Source organism: Salmo salar, chromosome 02, assembly GCF_965601325.2.
Source record: "Salmo salar chromosome 02, fSalSal1, whole genome shotgun sequence".
In the NCBI taxonomy this organism is placed as follows: domain Eukaryota; kingdom Metazoa; phylum Chordata; class Actinopteri; order Salmoniformes; family Salmonidae; genus Salmo; species Salmo salar.
The window spans coordinates 77,854,276-77,876,235 of record NC_138292.1 but is presented as its reverse complement, the minus strand read 5'-3'; the positions used below and the strand labels follow the sequence as shown (position 1 = coordinate 77,876,235).

General features: G+C 42.1%; 1 protein-coding gene across 3 annotated transcripts; it reads left to right on the top strand.

The window, feature by feature from the left end:
• Positions 1 to 1,909: 1,909 nt before the first annotated feature.
• On the top strand, positions 1,910 to 20,894 carry LOC106564203 (uncharacterized). 3 transcript variants are annotated; one of them, XM_014130247.3, is made up of 7 exons: positions 1,910 to 2,665; positions 5,279 to 5,398; positions 9,027 to 9,146; positions 9,913 to 10,234; positions 10,328 to 15,282; positions 17,866 to 17,927; positions 18,082 to 20,894. In XM_014130247.3, the coding sequence occupies exons 2-5, from the start codon at positions 5,293 to 5,295 to the stop codon at positions 11,043 to 11,045; spliced, it is 1,266 nt and encodes a 421-aa protein (XP_013985722.1). In that variant the 5' UTR covers positions 1,910 to 2,665; positions 5,279 to 5,292; the 3' UTR covers positions 11,046 to 15,282; positions 17,866 to 17,927; positions 18,082 to 20,894. The 3 variants fall into 3 exon arrangements, with proteins under 3 accessions (XP_013985722.1, XP_045566099.1, XP_013985721.1); XM_045710143.2 differs by lacking the exon at positions 5,279 to 5,398 and having other exon boundaries at positions 1,911 to 2,665; XM_014130246.3 differs by lacking the exon at positions 1,910 to 2,665 and having other exon boundaries at positions 2,680 to 5,398.
• Positions 20,895 to 21,960: the final 1,066 nt, after the last annotated feature.

Below are 21,960 nucleotides of genomic sequence, written 5' to 3'. Positions count from 1 at the left end.
CCATTAAAATTATAGACTGATCCTTTCTTTATCAGTGGGCAAACATACAAAATCAGCAGGGGATCAAATACTTTTTCCCCCCACTGTAATTACATATAGAATCCCTTTTAATTCCGATAGCATCTCTGTGGGCCTAGTCATATAATTACATATAGAATCCCTTTTTATTCAATAGCATCTCTCTGAGTCATAAAGAGTTGTCATTTGACTTTATAAATGTATTACCTTTTATTGTGGCATAAACTCAACCAGTCATGATGTTTTCATCTGATTGTCAAACAATCACTTCAAAAGGTCTGCTTTATTAGGCTACAGTCATGAATGGAAAGAGACATCTGTTAAACAAAACACCAGAAAGTGTAATGACATTTGGCGATTGTCATGCCAGAATTTATGCGTCCACTGCTGTCCGCATGAGTCTCGTGTCAGCCACTCATCTCTGCCTTGGCAAAATGTGATGAGGTCAGACGAGAACACTGACATTATAGAGCGTAGGCTACACCACCCGTTTAAGGCCATTGGCTCGTTGTTCATGCCTCTGACAGGCAGTAGTGATAAATAGTGGTCTACTAGCCTACAGTTTGACATTTTGTTTTAGTTATTGTGAAAGGCTCATGTTTTAATAATTGTGAAAGGCTCATGTTTTACCGGTACGGCGTTACCCCCACTATTTATTTTGCCGGGGACGTCGTACCGCCTTACTCCCCCCCTGGTGGTAGCTCAAGCTACGTTACATAGTTGTTTTCTACATTTTTCTTTAGACCTTTGACAGCAAGGTGGCGATGCTCGACAGGGGACCTTGACAGCTGCATGGAATACTGGCTGGAGCAGTTCCGTCCTCTCAGGTCCCCAGATCTGTGTAGGGCTCCGAGTGAATTTGAATGACTGAGGATTACTTTTTTGTTTTGTATGTTGTTTTTCAGATGTTTGAGGGGGTTAAGTTTTAGTTTTTTTCCCCTTTTCTATTTTGGATTTCCACCCTTTGTTTTCTGAATCATGTAGAGGGCAGGAATACAACTTTTCAGGTTGTAGTCTGCCTTAAAACCCCACCGAAGAAGAAGACAAAGATGACAAAGAATTGAGCAAGTATGGGTAGCTGCAGCTGCAGTGTGGGTGGGTGTGTCGAAAGGAGTGGGTGTATGGAAAGCGAATCAGCTAATTGGGCAGATTTGTTGCCACTCAAGACCATTTTGTGTGGCTGATTGGGCTGCACAACGAGTCAATAAGCCGTAGACTAGTGCACCGGTGTTCTATGGGACTCCCAATCACGGCCAGATGTGATACAGCCTGGATTCGAACCAGGGACTGTAGTGACACCTCTTGCACTGAGATGCAGTGCCTTAGACCGCTGCGCCACTCGGGAGCCCAAATGGTCTGGGGGTAGAAGCTATTCGCCAGTCTGTTTTTGCCTTGACACTCCTGTAGTGTCAGTCTAGATAGTTAATATTGATAACCATCTTGTTGTCACCTTGATACATTCGACTCAATGGGGAGGCCATGAATGGCAACAACACCGGGACACAGTGGCCTTCTCTCCTGCTTGACAAACACTACTGTCCGGCAATGGTGTGGGAAGTAGCTACCTAGTTTCAGGGTGATAGTCATAGTCTGCACATGCATACAACTCGTGAAGCAGAGGGGTTGGATTAAATGCATTAGACACATTTCAGTTGTACAACTAACTAGGTATCCCCCTTTCCCATTTGTGATTGTTTGTATAAAACTAACAGTGAAATGCGACTCGGACTCATCCTCTGGCTTCAAAACAGAAATCCAAACTCTCACTGTACATTAGGTCAATGTACAGTATTGCGTGGTAAGAAACGGAAGAGGGAAAAAAAACGCTCAATCAAAACCGGAGCGCTTTCGACACACACACTCGCCATATTGAGCGGCAGCGACCTTTTTTTGAAAGTACTGGTGCTTTCAGGACAACTGAAACGAGGTTAAATAATGACGTTAGTGAACTTCATGTCGGAGATCTAGAAAGATGCCATAGTGTCCGTCTTGGAATTCCGAATTGGATGACTGTTCAAAACGATTTTCCAAATCGGAGCGAATGTATTTTGACATTATAACGGTTGCCGAGTTGTCTTTTGGGGCAATAGATTGTACATTACCGGACAAGAGAGGAGATTCGTCAAATTCAACGTTTCCTCTAACAAGATACTGGTGCAGCTAGCTAAAGTTAGCTAGTAATAGAAAAAGCTACCTTTGGTTAGCAGCTAGCTAACTGCAGTAGGCCTAATGTTTACTGTGCGCCATGCAAGCTTTAGTCGCACATTATTCATCAACTCCTAAACTCACATCCTTGCTATTAATCGTTTGGGTGAGAAAAAGTTGAGCTCCAGTAGGACAGTAAACTTCCGTTCCGTACTAAAACCGGAAGTGGCGTAATATTTGTGCTGCCATCAGGTAGGTAGCTAGCAACTCCGCGTTTTCCAAGTTAAAATAAATATATGTATATATGAGACGTGACTTGATACGTTGCTGATTTAAGGATTACTGACACTACTAGAATGCGAGATAATTTAAATAGCTAGAACTCTATGAAAAGGACAGTCACAGAGAGAGCAAGCTAACAGCAGTACTAGCATCGTTAGCATAGGTGGGTGGCTGTTTTGTTTCCTGCAGTGCTGTTAACGTCAGAAGCTGGCCTTTATTGGTGAGTGCTGAAATAGTGGCAACATGTTCACAGAAATAAACCGTGATATTTCCACCGTTGTCATCATGTCACCTGTGCCTCCACATGTCATTGCTAATGGTAGCCCTCTGTCTTGTATGTCTGTAAACATCAGATCTGTAATAACGTTAAACATTGTCTCTGCCTACCATTATGCCTCTGCCTACATTATGCCTCTGCCTGTCACTAGTTATGTTTCCATGGACTTGTCCAGTGATTTGTCGACATTTACAAAGTTCGCATAGAAAATAGATGCGACAGTTGCCTGGAAACCCGACATTGAATTCCCTAGAATTCTACGTCCATCCGAAATGAGCGTTTGAATCAGGAAAGTTTCCTCTCACGAATGTTGAATACAATTATATTTTAAGGTAGGTCTACCGGTTGTCCGTGCAGTTGGTCCTTTTGGCGGTAGGAATGTGAGACATAGATAGGAAAGTATAATTACATAAAATGTAATTGTATTCATCATTCTGGCCTATAGCGGGGCGGCAGGTAGCATAGCGTTTGACTAGTAACCGGAAGGTTGCAAGATCGAATCCCCGAGCTGACAAAGTAAAAATCTGTCGTTCTGCTCCTGAACAAGGCAGTTAATCCATTGTTCCTAGGCCGTCATTGAAAATAATAATTTGTTTTTAACTGACTTGCCTAGTAAAATAAAATGGAGGTCGTGAGAGGAAACATTCCTGATTCAAAGCCTAATTTCTTGCTGACATAGAATTCTAACCAATTCCATGTTGGGTTTCCAGGCAAATGCGACAATTGCCTGTTATGGTGCGTTTCCATTCAACTATCTTGTCTTGTCGAGAAAAACAGCTGGACATAATGACTTCACACTTTTGTTTAACACTTTCGCTAAAACCTACAGTGTCGAATAAAAATGAAGTGGTTTGTGTTTCCATTACCCATTTAAGCAAGTTGCGCATTAATAAGTTGTCGACAGCCCGTATACCCACCTATATGTTTCATGTCTCAGGTAGCCCGTGAAAGCCAGCATGGATAGAATGCAAGAATTGACTAATATTTGCCATATTCTAATAATTAATGTGCCAACATATCGCTATGGTCCATGCAGCTCTCTCTAACTCTAGGTGGCATTCTGCCTTCTCCCTACATGTTCCAGTGATTAGCGTCTCTAACAACTGGTTCGTGTGAACTACAATCTCGACACTGTGTTTTAACGTTTAGAAACAACAACCACTGCTACTCTGTCATCTATGCATTGTCACTTTAATAACTCTACATGTACTTACCACCTCAAATAACCACGCCCCTGCACATTGACTCTGTATCGGTACCGCCCTGTTTAGTCTCCCTGTTATTTCATGCTGCTCTTTAATTGTTACTTTTCTCTTATTCTTATTTTTTAAACTGCATTGTTGGTTACGGGCTTGTAAGTAAGCATTTCACCTGTTGTATTCGGTGCATGTGACTAATACGATTTGATAATCATCGCTCTCGAAACATATGGCCCTTTCATTAGCGAGAAAAAAATACTTTAAATAAAAAAGAATTTGCACAGATTCATACAGATATGGGTGCCTCCCATATACGCTTCGAACACACCGACCGTGTCATTGCGCAAAATGGTATGCTGCATCATCTGGATAAAGTTCAACATTGACCTTCTGCTACCATTTCTGTCAAGCCGTCTACACTTACAGTTTGACGCATACGTTCAACGTATGCACCACACCGAACGCACTGCAACTGCCTCCGCAACCCTATGCTGCAAGGCAAACTCAACGTTTCATTGTGTCGGTGTGTTCAAAGCATAGCAATGTAGCACAGGTGGTCACCTCTGTTTTCTGTAAACAAACGCTGTAACATGGATATAATATGGCCATGTGGGACCACTAATCCTATGAAGGTTTTTTTTTAATAAGTTATTTATGTTTCCAAAACGGTACCTTAAGCTAGGCTCTTAACAAAACTCCCTCGGTCAGAAGATACTATCATAAATAGGAGCAAAAGCAGTTGGCGTCTATGAATGGGGTAAGTGCAATGATGTGTATGTAAACGCTGGATTGCTGATGCTATGTATGGGCCTCTATTGTCATCTAGTGTGTGTGTAAAAATATATACTGTAGATCATTGGGTAACTTGCTCTCCTGTAGATCCTAAATAATTGGATGGCGAAACTTGCCAGCCAACCAGAAAAGCAAGGCAAAGCAATTCAGGCATTCTTGAACTGTTAGGAAAATCAGTCCTAAAAATAAATGTAATTTTTAGTTGAAAAAATGGTTTTTGCAGGCAGTAGGGATTTACAATTAAATGTGGAGTTTTATATATAGTTACGTGATGACATCACGTGCCCCGCGTACCTTCAACATTATCCTGCTATAATTTCTTTGAAAAAAAACACTTTCATCATGTCTCGTAGTAAAGAAAGTTTGTCAAAAGACAAATCTACCCATGTCGAACAGATACAAATGTTGTTGTTTACAAAAGTTCTCCTAGATCTGCCGTTTCCATTACACATGTCGCAATTATATTTTTTGCGACATTGCTGGGTCAATGGAAACCTGCCTACTTTCGCCAAAACTAAACATTTCACTTCATTTTGTGTGTGTGTACGTGCCATCGTACCTACAGATAAAGCACTGTATATGGATCCTCATATCAGTGTTAAAGACGAACCCACTAGTGATGATGACGTTACACACAGCTGGTGCAACCCTGTCCAGCCCTCACAAATGGACTACAGTCATGAAGGTAAACTAGGATATATAAAAATAAAAAAAATCCTACTTTAAAAGTGTTTAAGAAGTGGGGCAGTGCTACTCCTCTCATATGTTCTGTTTCATTGGGTAGGATAGAGTAGAGAGGAAAGAGTTCTGAATTCTACTGGAGTACACGGTGGTGGGATGTTACTGCCTGAAAACATGCCAACATGTCAGATCTCACAACGGCTGGATGGGTGTTTAACATACCAGCTAACCACATCATGTGATATAGCAATTTGATGCCAGAGCAGTCGATGATGTGGCACGAAACCATTGGTTGTCGCAACGCCTGCGCAGCTAGTCGGGCCGGAACACCACCGACGGTATATTTGTTCTGGAGCCAGCGACTTAGACTGCTAGACCACCCTAGACCACATGTCTCATTTCCATGTAAAAGGACCCATGAGCACCAACATGTAAAGGTCATAGGAGAATGTGAAATCTGGTGTCAAATGAAAGCTGAGTCTATATTTTGGAGAAATTAAGGCATATACAGTTGAAGTCAGAAGTTTACATACGCTTAGGTTGGAGTCATTAAAACTCGTTTTTCAACCATTCCACAAATTTCTTGTTAACAAACTGTAGTTTTTGCAAATTGGTTAGGACATCTACTTTGTGCTTGACACAAGTAATTTTTCCAACAATTGTTTACAGACAGATTATTTCACTTATAATTCAGTGGGTCAGAAGTTTACATACACTAAGTTGACTGTGCCTTTTAACAGCTTGGAAAATTCTAGAAAATGTTGTCATAGATTTAGAAGCTTCTGATAGGCCAATTTACATCATTTGAGTCAATTGGAGGTGTACCTGTGGATGTATTTCAAGGCCTACCTTCAAACTCAGTGCCTCTTTGCTTGACATCATGGGGAAATCAAAAGAAATCATCCAAGACCTCAGTTAAAAAAATTGTCTGGTCATCCTTGGGAGCAATTTCCAAATGCCTGAAGATACCATGTTCATCTGTACAAACAATAGTACGCAAGTATAAACACCATGGGACCATGCAGCCATCATACCGCTCAGGAAGGAGATGCGTTCGGTCTCCTAGAGATGAATACTTTGGTGCGAAAAGTGCAAATCGATCCCAGAACAACAGCAAAGGACCTTGTGAAGATGTTGGAGGAAACAGGTACAGAGGTATCTATATCCACAGTAAAACGAGTCCTATATCGACATAACCTGAAAGGCCGCTCAGCAAGGAAGAAGCCACTGCTCCAAAACCGCAATAAAAACGTCAGACTACGGTTTGCAACTGCACATGGGGACAAAGATCGTACGGGGGTGGCAGCATCATGTTGTGGGGGTGCTTTGCTGCTGGAGGGACTGGTGCACTTCACAAAATAGATGGCATCATGAGGGAAGAAAATTATGTGGATATATTGAAGCAACATCTCAACACATCAGTCAGGAAGTTAAAGCTTGGTCACAAATGGGTCTTCCAAATGGACAATGACCCCAATCATACTTCCAACGTTGTGGAAAAATGGCTTAAGGACAACAAAGTCAAGGTATTGGAGTGGCCAACACAAAGCCCTGACCTCAATCCTATAGAACATTTGTGGGCAGAACTGAAAAAGCGTGTGCGAGCAAGGAGGCCTACAAACCTGACTCCGTTACACCAGCTCTGTCAAGAGGAATGGGCCAAAATTCACCCAACTTATTGTGGGAAGCTTGTGGAAGGCTACCTGAAAGTTTGACCCAAGTTAGCAATTTAAAGGCAATGCTACCAAATACTAATTGAGTGTATGTAAACTTCTGACCCACAGGGAATGTGATGAAAGAAATAAAAGCTGAAATAAATCATTCACTCTACTATTATTTTGACATTTCACATTCTTAAAATAAAATGTGATCCTAACTGACCTAAGACAGGGAATTTTTACTAGGATTAAATGTCAGGAATTGTGAAAAACTGAGTTTTAAATGTATTTATCTATGGTGTATGTAAACTTCCGACTTCAACTGTATACTTTCCCCAACCATTTTATATCCTTAATATTAGGAAAAAGCAAAGTTTTGATTTCTGCTCAAACCACAGATGGACTCTAGATGTATATCACCCGTTTTTAGCATGGACGTTGCCATTGAGGGCTTCCACCATTTTTTAAAATAGTCAACTGGGTGGGGATTCCTCTGGGTGGGGATTCCTATGGGTGGGGATTCCTATGGGTTGGGAGCATAGAGAGAGATGGAGGACGCACCTTTGCATGGGCAATCTCCCTTTTGTGAAGTAGTCCATTTTCTTCTTCACGATTGGCTGATCCCTCCTGATGACCCGGTTGGACATGACTTCAACAGGAGGGATTAGCCAATATAGTTGGAAGTCCCACCCAGTTGACTATATTCAAATGGTAGAAGCCCTCAATGGTGCTGCCCATACTAACAAAGCCTTTTGGCCACTAGAGGCCTCTATCATTCTCTATGATTGTGAGCCTTCTTCAAATTGGGTTGCCTATAGTTCGTAAATGGGTTTAAGCTCTATCGCCGCCATCTAGTGGCTACAGTAAATAAATGACAAGACTGCAACGCTGCAGGTGGCGGGAAATCACCAATATTAGCTTTACATTTTTTTACATCTCCCATTTGGTATGTCTCTTGTGATGCGGTTCACAGCAGCACTGACGAATGTGTTGACATGACAACTGTGTCAGAGGTTGGAACGACCCCCCCCCCCCCTCCCCTCCCCTCCTTTGTTCCATGCTGGCTGAATACCTAGTTAGCATCAAACTGACACAGATGAAAGGGGAAATGTAGAAGTATCTTTGCCATAGATGAACAGGGTCCACTTTTCATAATATTTGCTGACATCCTACAGTCACATTTTGGCACCAGTAGAGTAGCTATTTAGCTCACAGAAGGTTGGTGGTACCTTAATTAGGGAGAACGGGCTCGTGGCAATGACTGGAGCGTAATCAGTGGAATGGTATCAAATCTCCAGGTGTTTGATGTCATTCCATTTGCTCTGTTCCTGCCATTATTATGAGCCGTTCTCCCCTCAGCAGCCTACTGTGATCGAGCTATATAAACCACGCCACTCTGAAAACGTGCCTTTTCTGATGTTGGTTACAAGGCGGTACTTATTTAAATTAAGTAAGAGAATATCATGTTACTATTGGTGTATTAAAATGAGAGTTATGGTGATGGCCCCTTAATAATGAATCCAAGTGGGGAAGGGGAACAGTAACTTTATGATCAAACTTTATCTTGGTTACATAAAAAAAACAGAGGGAGATTTTACCAAAATTCTGTTACCCAACTTTGGATCTGAACAGTTCTTCTAGTAAATGTGTTTTATAGTAAAATGTTCAGTGTTAAAAATAGAGTGGTATGGTTTGTTAAACTTTGAAATCAATGGTGTTTGTTAGGCATACATTTTTTAAGTGAAAAATTTGAGTCTGTGTCATTCCATTACCATGGAAATGCCCTATTGTAACAAACCTAGCTAGTGTTGACAATAAGGCCGGTTAGGCACAATTCCCATAACTCCAAAAATTCCCAGAAATCTTAGTTGGAGGATTCACAGATTTCCTGCTTCTCACCTGATTCTGAGATTCTTCCAACTGGGATTTTGTTAAGGGGATTTAGAAATGAACCTAATTCTATTCCATCCCCAGGTGCTGTTGGTAAGTCTGAGTTGGAACCAGAGGACCTTCCAGGGCTCAGTGAAGCAAGAAAACCAACATTCAATGTGATTGTCAAAGAGGATGAGGAGGATGAGGACATGGTTGACCGAGGTTGGGTTTGGGGAGAACATTAGCAGTTTCATAGTAATGTCGGTAGCATTGTGTTAAAGGCCCAGTTGCGGTCAAAATTTAGTTTCTTTGTTTTGTGTCATATTTATACAACAGCTGATGAAACTAACACTGTAAAAGTGTAAAAAATATATATATATGATCAGTGTTATTTCTTGATAGTTGCTGGTTGAAAATGCCATCTACACCAGGGGTGGGCAATTCCAGTCCTCAAGGGCCTGATTGGTGTCACAGGACTGGAGTTGCCCACCCCTGATATACACCTAATCAGCAGGTTTTGTGTGGGTGGAGTTAATAGACCAATAAGAGTCCCAAACCTCTCTGCCAATAGCAGATAGTTTTCAGGTGACATTTCCCTCCCATTCGGCCCCAATTAGGACCCTCACTCAGACCACTCCCAGACAGAACTAGCAAAATTCTTGCATTACATTTTTTTTGTTGCTAAAAAGCTATTTTTTTCTTTTTGACAACTTTAATGGGAAACTATTACAGTAAAGTACTTAATTGTTACAGAGAAATTATTTGATATTCAGTCAAAAATGGCTGCATTGGACCTTTTAATAGTATATGTCACATTGTGTAATATGCCCGACATTGAGTGACCGCCCGCCCGCCCAATGACTACCTGTGTCTCGTCTCTCACTCACTCACACTTTTTGTTTACTCTAAACTGAACAATTCTAGCCTTGTTAATCCAGACACTAACCAATGTTTTAACCAGGCTAAATCTATTCCATTGTCTGTCTAGGTTCAGACTCCGACTACACACCTAGTCCCACTGTGGTAGTGAAGGTGGGAGAACCCAAACCACCAACGAAGAATAAGAACACAGTAAAGAAACTTCACCAGTGCCCCGACTGTGGTAAAACCTTTGAGAGGCTGTCGCGTCTGAAGAGGCACGAGCCATCACACTTGAGGAAGAGCAAGCACCCGTGCCCTGACTGCAACCAGTCTTTTGGCAACCTCTCAGTCCTGAAGAAACACAGTGCAACACACAAGAGCACCGAGAAGCTGACTCACCAGTGTCAACAATGTGGCAAGACGTTTGAGAAGCTATCGCGCCTCAGAAGGTAAGCCAGAACACCAAAGATCCATTTCTGTTCTGTTAAAAAGTTAATGGACGATTAACTGTGTAGACAATAACAATAGTGTTCTAATCTAAGGCACCAGCCCATACACCAGAGGAGAAAGAGGATGGACCACCCTTGTCCTAAATGTGGCAAAACCTTCAAGAAGTTATCCGGCCTGGTTCTGCACGAGCGAGGACACACCGGAGAGAAACCGTTTCCTTGCTCCCAGTGCGGGAAGAGCTTTGCTGACAACCGTCACCGGAAAGTGCACGAGCAGGCTCACCAAGGGAAGCTGGAGAGACCCCACCGCTGCGCTGACTGCGGGATCTGCTTCCCCAAACCATCCGAGCTTCGACGGCACCAACGTGCACATACGGGAGAGAAACCGCACCGCTGCCCTGACTGTGGGAAGGCCTATTCCCGGTCAGAGACTCTGAAGAGGCACCTTCTCATCCACACTGGGGAGAGACCTCACCTCTGCGCCGATTGTGGGAAAAGCTTCATCGACTTGCAGCAGTTGAAATCCCACCAGCGGATTCACACAGGAGAGAAACCTTTCCACTGTCCCGTGTGTGGGAAGGGTTTCTCACAGAGGGGTAACATGAGGGCACACCATCGGACTCACACAGGGGAGAAACTTCACCACTGTGCCGACTGCGGGGCCAGTCTCTCCACATCTTCTAGTTTAAAAGAGCATCAGCTCATTCACACAGGAGAGAGGCCCTTCCAGTGTCTGGTCTGTGGCAAATGCTTTCTGCACATCTGGAGACTCAGAAAACACCAGAAGACACACACACACACACCGGACTAACATAGACACCGGACTAGCACACACGCCGGACACGCTGGACGTCTCTGTATGCTTTGAAAGAGCAGCAACTGTAGTGTTCTACTACTGCTACTAATACTAGAATTCTGTGTTCAATTCCTGGGACCACCCATACGTGAATGTGTGCATGCATGACTGACTGACTGTGAGTTGCTTTGGAGAAAAGCATCTGCTAAATGACTATTATTATTATTAATCTCAGCAATCCAGAACCAACAAAAATAATTAAATTCACTTTAATAGCTTGTAGTAGGGATCTGCTTGTGAGTATTCAAATGACATATGTGTACAGAGGGGGTATACTACAAAGCAGGATCAATTAGTTATCCAGGTAACTTTGGTAAGCAACCAGAAATATCTATTGATTTTCTGTCTAATTAATAAATTCAAAATTAGATATGCGTTTTTGGTTGAGTCAGTTAAACAATTTTTGTATTTTTATTTCACCTTTATTTGACCAGGTAGGCTAGTTGAGAACATGTTCTCATTTACAACTGCGACCTGGCCAAGATAAAGCAAAGCAGTTTGACACATACAACAACAGAGTTACACATGGAATAAACAAGCATGCAGTCAATAACACAATTAAAAAAATTTAAATCTATATACAGTGTGTGCAAATGGCATGAGGAGGTAAGGGAATAAATAGGCTATAGTAGCGAAGTAATTACAATTTGGCAAATTAACTCTGGAGTGATAGATGAGCAGATGGTGATGTGCAAGTAGAAACACTGGTGTGCCAAAGAGCAGAAACGTAAATCAAAATAATATGGGGATGAGGTAGGTAGATTGGGTGGGCTATTTAGAGATGGACTATGTACAGCTGCAGCGATCGGTTAGCTGCTCAGATAGCTGATGTTTAAAGTTAGTGGGGGAAATATAAGTCTCCAGCTTCAGCGATTTTTGCAATTTGTTCCAGTCATTGGCAGCAGAGAACTGGAAGGAAATGCGGCCAAAGGAGGTGTTGGCTTTGGGGATGACCAGTGAGATATACCTGCTAGAGCGTGTGCTACGGGTGGGTGTTCTTATCGTGACCAGTGAGCTGAGGTAAGGCGGAGCTTTACCAAGCATAGACTTATAGATGACCTGGAGCCAGTGGGTCTGGCGACAAATATGTAGCGAGTGCCAGCCGACTAGAGCATACAGGTCGCAGTGGTGGGTGGTATAAGGGGCTTTGGTGACAAAACGGATGGCACTGTGATAGACTGCATCCAGTTGGCTGAGTAGAGTGTTGCCAATGCCAATTCCAAGCTTATCTTTCTAAAAAAAGAAAAGGTCATATCAGAATATTTAGACAAGCTGGCTAGCTAACTCATTGAATCTGCTTTGTAGTAAAACCCCTCTGGTCTATGCCTTGTCCCATTTTAATGAACACTGAACAATGCTCTTTATACGTATGACAACCATTTTAATGGTACATTTAATAGTCTTATGTTTTGTATGTGTGTGTGTACACATTTTACTATACTTGTGAGTACCAGAAGTACTCATGAATAGTAAACCAACTAAAATTCAGAGAAGTAAGGACTTTTTGGCAGTCTTCACTTGTAACCAGGTTATTTTAGGCTCAGGGGTTAGTTTACAGTTAGGGTTAGGAGTTATTGTTTAGGGGTTAGTGTACAGTTACGGTTAGGGGTTGTTGTTTATGGGTTAGTTTACAGTTAGGGTTAGGGGTTATTGTTTAGGGGTTAGGAAAAATTGGATTTTGAATGGGAATCAATTGTTGGTCCCCAAAAAGTCCTGCAATAAAGCCCATTATATGTAGTCTGGGTACCAGTCTCTTCAGCTAACATGCCACTCCTCGTCATTACCAAAGAGACTGGCTTTTCAGCCATAGATAAAAGAATGAATAGAAAGGTGTCTCCATTCAAGTCAATGACGGCATAATGGGTGGACTGGCAGCCATTTTGAGTGTATCCATGCCAGGAAGTAAAAGCAGGAAGTGTACCCTTTAATCTGTGCTGTGATTTGTTGAGTGAACTAAACTGACGTAAAAATAAATAATACATTCCATTGCATGAGCCACATCAGTTAGTATCATTTGAATGAACATTTTACATTACCATGGCAACCCAGCATCAGTTGATAGAACATTCCAAAATACCATGAACATTATTGCATCACAATAGAAGGCAGCCATTATTTGCGAGTGTACCCATGAGTTTGCCAGGGTTAGAGCTTCCAAGCCCATTCTATTCATTCTTATTTCTATGCTTTCAGCATTCTCAGTGTTCAATATGCACTGGATTTACGGCGGAGTTGCTCCTTGGTTGTTGGAAATAACATTCATATTTTCCATGACAACATGTGGAGCCTCGAAATTAGAATAGAAAGTAAAAACAACATCTAGCTGTTAGCTAGGCATGTTATTTTTCGGCTTCAAAATCTAAACGGAGGTTTTAAAGATGGACTAGACCATCACTGTTGCCAATCGACCCTATATTATAGGCTACCCTTGCCTTGCCCCAGTCATTCTATAAGTATACAATGATATACTTTGTATGGTAGGGTATACTTTATTCTTTAGACACTAGGATATACTCTGATACGTTACATTATGATTACAGTATGCTGGATTCTAGTATATTCTCTGATAGTTTATATTATTATTCTATTAGATTCTAGGATATACTCATAGGTTACATTATGATTATACTGGTTTCTAGGATATACTCGTGATAGGTTACATTATGATTCTACTAGATTCTAGGATATACTCTGACAGGTAACATGATTCTAGAATGTATTCTGATAGGTTACATAATGATTCTAGGATATACTCTGATGGGTAACATGATTCTACTGGATTCTAGGATATACTCTGATAGTTTACTGCCTAGAAGGCCAGCACCCCGGAATCGCCTCTTCACTGTTGACGTTGAGACTGGTGTTTTGCGGGTACCAGTTAATGAAGCTGTCAGTTGAGGACTTGTGAGGCGTCTGTTTCTCAAACTAGACACTCTAATTTACTTGTCCTCTTGCTCAGTAGTGCACCGGGGCCTCCCACTCTTTCTATTCTGGTTAGAGGCAGTTTGCGCTGTTCTGTGAAGGGAGTAGTACACAGCGTTGTACGAGATCTTCAGTTTCTTGGCAATTTCTCGAATGGAATAGCCTTCATTTCTCAGAACAAGAATATACTGACGAGTTTCAGAAGAAAGTTCTTTGTTTCTGGCCATTTTGAGCCTGTAATCGAACCAACAAATGCTGATGCTCCAGATACTCAACTAGTCTAAAGAAGGCCAGGTGTATTGCTTCTTGAATCAGAACAACAGTTTTCAGCGGTGCTAACATAATTGCAAAAGGGTTTTCTAATGATCAATTAGCCTTTTTTTTATTATAAACTTGGATTAGCTAACACAACGTGCTATTGGAACACAGGAGTGATGGTTGCTGATAATGGGCCTCTATGTAGATATTCAATAAAAAATTGTCAGTTTCCAGCTACAAAAGTCATTTACTACATTAACAATGTCTACACTGTATTTCCGATCAATTTGATGTTATTTTAATGGACAAAAAAATGTGCTTTTCTTTCTAAAACAAGGACATTTCTAAGTGACCCCAAACTTTTGAATGGTGGTGTATATATTTAAATAAATCCTACAAACCCATTAAAGGGGTCAGAATATTGTTTCATTACAAATGCAACCTGTGATACAACTGGAAACATAAAGAACAAGATCATATCAGAGATGTTTTATCGACTTCATCGCTAGAATGTCAGACCATGATCTCTAGACCAGTGTTTGTTAATCCTGATCCTGGGGACCCAAAAGGTTCACTTTTCTGTTTTTGCCCTATCACCACACAACTGCTTCAACTAATCAACTCAACATTAAGCCTTTTGATTATTTGAATCAGGTTTGTTAATGTGCCAGGGCACTTTCCCCAGGAGGACTGGACCTGGATTAGGAAACACTCAGTGCACTAGAGTCGTGTTTCCCAAAGTCGGTCCTGGGCATCCCAAGGGTACCTTTTTGGTTTTGCCCTAGCACTACACAGCTGATTTAAAATAAAGCTTAATGTTAAGTTGGTTTGGTGTCAGTTTGTCCACAAGAGGGTGACGCACTACCAGAGAACAAGGGAGAATGCACAATGGGATGGGCTGGGATGGGCTAGGATGGGCTGCTGATAACTGAAGCTTTGTGCTAGCAGGCATTATGTTCCAGTCGGCTGGCTGCGCATAGATTCCTGGTGTCCAAAAATGCACCCTTCGATGGTAAGAACCATTTTTAAAGGAAAACTGAGTATGCTGTTACTTCATGGGTAAATTATAGGGCCCGTTGTGTTTTGGTTTACCTGTATTTTAACCTTTTCATTTTGAGCTTTTTCCAGAAATTTGAATTAGACCATATTGTCTGAGGATGGGTCTGGACCATCTGACATAAAAAGAAAAGGGGACAGTTTGATAAAAAAGCTTTAAATAAAAGTAAAAATCTAGGTCATCTGACATGATTAACTAAAACACAGGTCCCTCTTAAGTTTCATATTTCAACAAAGGGAAGTGGGAGAAGTAACAGGATGTCTTTATTAATAACATGCATGGTGAAATAATGCAACAACGTGACGTTAGTGTTTATAAGCCTCCATAACATGTCTAGGTTATAATCTTGCTATGAATTCATAACGTTGTAATAGCTATAGCTGCTAGCACTTAACTCATAACTCATCCATAACGTTTTATTACAGGCTTAGACACCGATATGTAAGCAGTGCCAAATGTGTGTGGGCTGCTTCTGACAGGAAACAGGATGCGAGTGGAAATTGAATATAAAAAACAATGTAGTCACTGGTGAGATTGTATATATGTCTAATGGTATGGTGCTGGATAGATAATGATACATTTTAAAAGTAGTGAATTGTCCCTTTAAAGAATAAGTTAACGTTTTCATCACCCAAATATGTCCTTTTTAGAAATGGCAATGCTCTCGGTATAGTGATGCGGGTCTTTAGGTGCTGTAGGCCTATACATGAAATTGTGTCATTCTTAACTTTATCTACAAGGTTGTACTTGACTTGAGCGATACTTCCGCGCAGAGTTGCCGTTTCAAAAACGACATATTTGGGTGTTTTTGGAGCATTTGTTCGTGTTTTATCTGTGCCCCCTGCAACTGTAGAATGCGCATGAGGAAGTCTATCACTGATGGGGTACGTTTCTCATAACCAAGTGAAATTAAAAATTAAAAAGTAATCAGTTTACATGTGATTTACATCCAAGTACAGATTTTGTAAAAAAAAAAAGTGAACTTGTCCTTTTAACATTTTATTCTACAGCATAATTTTCATGACCTGTGAAATTAATGTAGAACCGTGAAGTGACCACATCATGTGGTGTAGCGGAACAGAACAGTGTAGTGACCACAGCATGTGGTGGCGGTGTAGGGGAACAGAACAGTGTAGTGACCACAGCATGTGGTGGTGGCGGTGTAGGGGAACAGAACAGTGTAGTGACCACAGCATGTGGTGGTGGTGGTGTAGGGGAACAGAACAGTGTAGTTACCACAGCATGTGGTGGTGCTGTAGGGGAACAGAACAGTGAAGTGACCACAGCATGTGGTGTAGGGGAACAAAACAGTGTAGTGACCACAGCATGTGGTGTAGGGGAACAGAACAGTGTAGTGACCACAGCATGTGGTGGTGGTGTAGGGGAACAGAACAGTGTAGTGACCACAGCATGTGGTGGTGGTGTAGGGGAACAGAACAGTGAAGTGACCACAGCATGTGGTGTAGCGGAACAGAACAGTGTAGTGACCACAGCATGTGGTGGTGGTGTAGGGGAACAGAACAGTGTAGTGACCACAGCATGTGGTGGTGGTGTAGGGGAACAGAACAGTGAAGTGACCACAGCATGTGGTGGTGGTGGTGTAGGGGAACAGAACAGTGTAGTGACCACAGCATGTGGTGGTGTAGGGGAACAGAACAGTGTAGTGACCACAGCATGTGGTGGTGGTGTAGGGGAACTGAACAGTGTAGTGACCACAGCATGTGGTGGTGTAGGGGAACAGAACAGTGTAGTGACCACAGCATGTGGTGGTGGTGTAGGGGAACAGAACAGTGTAGTGACCACAGCATGTGGTGGTGGTGTGGGGGAACAGAACAGTGTAGTGACCACAGCATGTGGTGGTGGTGGTGTAGGGGAACAGAACAGTGTAGTTACCACAGCATGTGGTGGTGCTGTAGGGGAACAGAACAGTGAAGTGACCACAGCATGTGGTGGTGGTGTAGGGGAACAGAACAGTGTAGTGACCACAGCATGTGGTGTAGGGGAACAGAACAGTGTAGTGACCACAGCATGTGGTGGTGGTGTAGGGGAACAGAACAGTGTAGTGACCACAGCATGTGGTGGTGGTGGGGTAGGGGAACAGAACAGTGTAGTGACCACAGCATGTGGTGGTGGTGGTGTATGGGAACAGAACAGTGTAGTGACCACAGCATGTGGTGGTGGTGTAGGGGAACAGAACAGTGAAGTGACCACAGCATGTGGTGGTGGTGTAGGGGAACAGAACAGTGAAGTGACCACAGCATGTGGTGGTGGTGTAGGGGAACAGAACAGTGAAGTGACCACAGCATGTGGTGGTGGTGTAGGGGAACAGAACAGTGTAGTTACCACAGCATGTGGTGGTGGTGTAGGGGAACAGAACAGTGTAGTGACCACAGCATGTGGTGGTGGTGTAGGGGAACAGAACAGTGTTGTGACCACAGCATGTGGTGGTGCTGTAGGGGAACAGAACAGTGTAGTGACCACAGCATATGGTGGTGCTGTAGGGGAACAGAGCAGTGTGTGACTGTTTCCTGTGTCCAGGTTGACCGAGTCTGAGGAGAATGCTGATGAGATGCTGAGAAAGATCAGACCAATGAAGAGCAGTAAGTGTGTGTGCAAGATATGAGAATGAGATATTGAGAGGCCAGTGGGAAGATTCTAGTATTTCCTACCAATATGAATATATTCATGTTCTTTGTTTTAGATCAGTAGTCAGTATTTCTATTCTCTTATATCTTATCATCTTTGTTATTTTAGGGACCCAAATATTTGGCTGGTTCAACTCTGCTGCTGACCAGTCTGGAGGAGCTCACTGAAGAACAGCTGAAGACATTAAAGTTTTACCTGACTACGTTCCAGCTGCCTGACTGTCCTCCCATCCCAGAGAGCCAGCTGGAGAACACTGACAGACAGGTCAAAGTGGATCAGATGGTGAAGAGATACAGCCCTGAGGGAGCTGTGGGGATCACAGTGGAGATCCTGAGAGAAATGAATCAGCATGTTCTGGCAGTGAAGTTAGAGGTCCACCTCTGTAGGTGGTAACACAGCAAGACGATCGGTTCCATGATGGTATAGTTAAGCATTAAGGCCAAAGGAGGTGTTGTTTATGGCCAATATACCACAGCTAAGGACTGTTCATATGCACGATGCAACTCGGAGTGCCTGGATACAGCCCTTGGCAATATATTGGCAGTATACCACAAACCCCCGAGGTGTCTTATTGCTATTATAAACTGGTTACCAATGTAATTAGAGCAGTAAAAATAAATGTTTTGTCATACCCATGGTATACGGTCTCATATACCACAGCTGTCAGCCAATCGGCATTCAGGGCTCGAACCACCCAGTTTATAATGAGAGAGAGAGAGATTATATTCACACAAAGATCACCCATCTTGATGACTGTTTCTGAACTGAAGATGTCAAGTAGAATTTGACAGATGACACATGATCCTGTATAAATCCTGTATAAATCATACTTCCATACATCTGTAATAATACTTCTGATCATGTCCACCGGTTCCAGAGCTGTCTAAGAGAGAGAGAGAGAGAGAGAAAGATATGAACACGAACAGAGAGAGCAAGCCATAGCCAGGGAGAGGAAAGAAGAGCCAGAACCAAGAGTCTAACCTTAAAAAGCGATTAGCACCGTATAATAAGCCAGGGCTGAGGGAGATTCAATTAGGTTGGGAGGAGGATCAGTGTCCTCTCATAGAGCTTCCTAATCCTAGGGCCGGCGAAGCTGATCAATCAGATACCTTACAAGTGTATCGACCCTGGACTCAGAGAGATGTAGCAAGAGCAGTTGAGGGAATGGTACATCCAAAAACAGGAATAGAAGGGTTTAGAAGAGATATGGAGGGACTGACCGAGAGTTTTAAACTAAATACAGGAGAATTGGAAAGGGCTGTCCAACAGATAGTGGGGAAAGACTGGGCAGCAGTGAGGGGAGCCTGGGTTCCAGGGCAAGGAGGAGAACCAGTTTAACCATATGCAGGAGATGGGGATTATGCAGACAAATTGACACAGCTCTGTAATAATCTTAGGGACTATTACCATAGACATGCGGACTTTTCAAAGATACATGAGTGTAAACAAGGGGATGGGGAAACTGTTAGCCAGTATTTAGAGAGACTGAGAGACGTGTTCAATGCTAACAGTGGACTGGTAGATCCTAGACAGGGAGACAACGGACCTTACCACCAACAGTTAAAAATAGCCTTCTTGAGTGGTATGAAGCCTGAAATTTGCCAGATCATAAAAGAGACTCTGATAGGGTGGGGAACAGCCACATTGGCCGAAGTAAAGAGGTATGCTATACACCATGAGCATAATGGCAAGGAAAAGAAAAGTAAGAAAGAACAGACAGGAGCAGAATATTTGATCGTCACTCTTGGGGAAATTGCAGGAAAGAGCAGGAAAGATTTTAAAAAGAAAGGGGGAAACAGGGAGAGTAGAAAGTGGATAGAACCCCAGGACAGAAAGTGCTACAACTGCAATAAAACAGGCCACATGCCAGAGGATTGTTAGGCCCCACCAAGTAACAGTAGACAAAGATGAGGGGAATGACAGTGAGGATTCAGAGGACACAGACTGTGAGGTGTTGAATTGGCAACCATTGACCTAGCATTACAACAGGAACAGAAACCATATTTGATATTGACAGTAATGGGATTGTTTAGCTAACAATAGTGAATTTGAGCAGGAAGTTAATGTATTCTAACATTATAATCTGTTTCCATTACGTGGAACAATGTCAGGTCAGTAAAGTGGATTGCAGGTTGAGTTAATTTTTATTTTACAGGGACGGTGTACATTAATCACAGTAGTGTGTGTCTAAGTATTCCAGAAAGGGGAAGCTCTTACACTGAAAGCAGATTGACTAAAGGTGATTTTCCTTAAGGGAATTATACAGTCATCTCTCATGGTGGACCTTGTGGATCTGCGGCCGTAAGGTTTGGGTTTTCCGTCTAACAAAACTTCTGAGTGGAGGGGAAGCCTGGACATTTAGAATCCTGTATACAAGACATGCGTCAGTGTATTGCCTAAGATATATTCTTTCAATTCAGGAGTTCATGCTTTTTGAGAATGTAACAGTGATGATGGCTATGGGGCTTCCTATCAAGCACTTTGAGAGACTGTTTACAGACTGAATGGGTTTTAATGTTGTAAAGCAAGCTTGGGCCAAACTAGTCAAGGAGTATATTAGGTATGGGAGTTTCATAGATTTAAGGTACAGTATTGTATCCAAGGGTAGCTCAGGTTCAATCACATAACCAGTGAGGAAGTTGAAAACTAATGATTGGGGGGAGTACAATGGAATTATAAGTATTATTAGGTTTTGTTTGTAGTCAACTTTTGGGTTTCTGAATCGGTGTAGTATAATGAAATGCTGACCAAGTGGTTGTCTTTTTCTGGGAAAAAGAGTGCTTCATTGTCTCTGTGGAATGTTTCCTAGAAGCCACGATATCTTAAAGGGGCATGCACACATGGAATTTTAGAAGTTTTATTTTCTGAGTTTTAATTAAATATGTGATAAGGGAATGTTCTGGGATCCAACATGGAGAAAATGTGTGATGGTTTTTCTTTAATTTGTCTAATATAATAAGAAACACTGTTTTGAAAGGGTGGTTAACACTTTTGACCTCTATCATGGCTCCCCTTTGTGGTCTGATCAGCCTCATGGGAGGGCCATTTGGATAGTGAATTTAAGGTCATTTGTAATACTGGTTTTAAGGTAATTTGTGTAAATGATAATTATGATGGAGTTTATAGTTCTTTGACATATTTGTCATTTGAACCATTGTCACGTTCGTGCGTTCAAGACACTATCCGAAGTGTAAATAAGGGTCACGCGCACAACGCATTTCGTGACAAAAAAAATTCAAAATATTTTATTACCGTACTTCGAAGCATGTCAACCGCTGTTTAAAATCAATTTTTATGCCATTTTTCTCGTAAAAAAGCGATAATATTCCGACCGGGAAACCGTGTTTACGTTCAAAGAGAGAGAAAATAAAAACATGGGGTCGCCTCGTGCATGCACCTCAGTCTCATTGTCCTCTGATAGACCACTTACCAAAGGCGCTAATGTTTTTCAGCCAGGGGCTGCAAAGACATCATTCAGCTTTTTCCCGGGTTCTGAGAGCCTATGGGAGCCATAGGAAGTGTCACGTTACAGCAAAGATCCTAAGTTTTCAATAAAAAGAGTCAAGAAGCCCAAGGAATGGTCAGAGAGGGCACTTCCTGTACAGAATCTTCTCAGGTTTTTGCCTGCCATATGAGTTCTGTTATACTCACAGACACCATTCAAACAGTTTTAGAAACTTTAGGGTGTTTTCTATCCAAAGCCAATAATTATATGCATATTCTAGTTTCTGGGCAGTAGTAATAACCAGATTAAATCGGGTACGTTTTTTATCCGGCCGTGCAAATACTGCCCCCTACCCTCAACAGGTTAAAGAAGAGGAGGGGCATTTGTAAGGAGTATGACATATGTTATGACCAAATGTTAGGTATAAAAGTCTGTGTACATTGTATGATATTCAGAGCTCTCTGAATAAAGAACTAACCTTTTGCAGATTCCAGACAGGCCACTTCCTGCATGGAGGTTTTAGCCTGCCATATGAGTTCTGT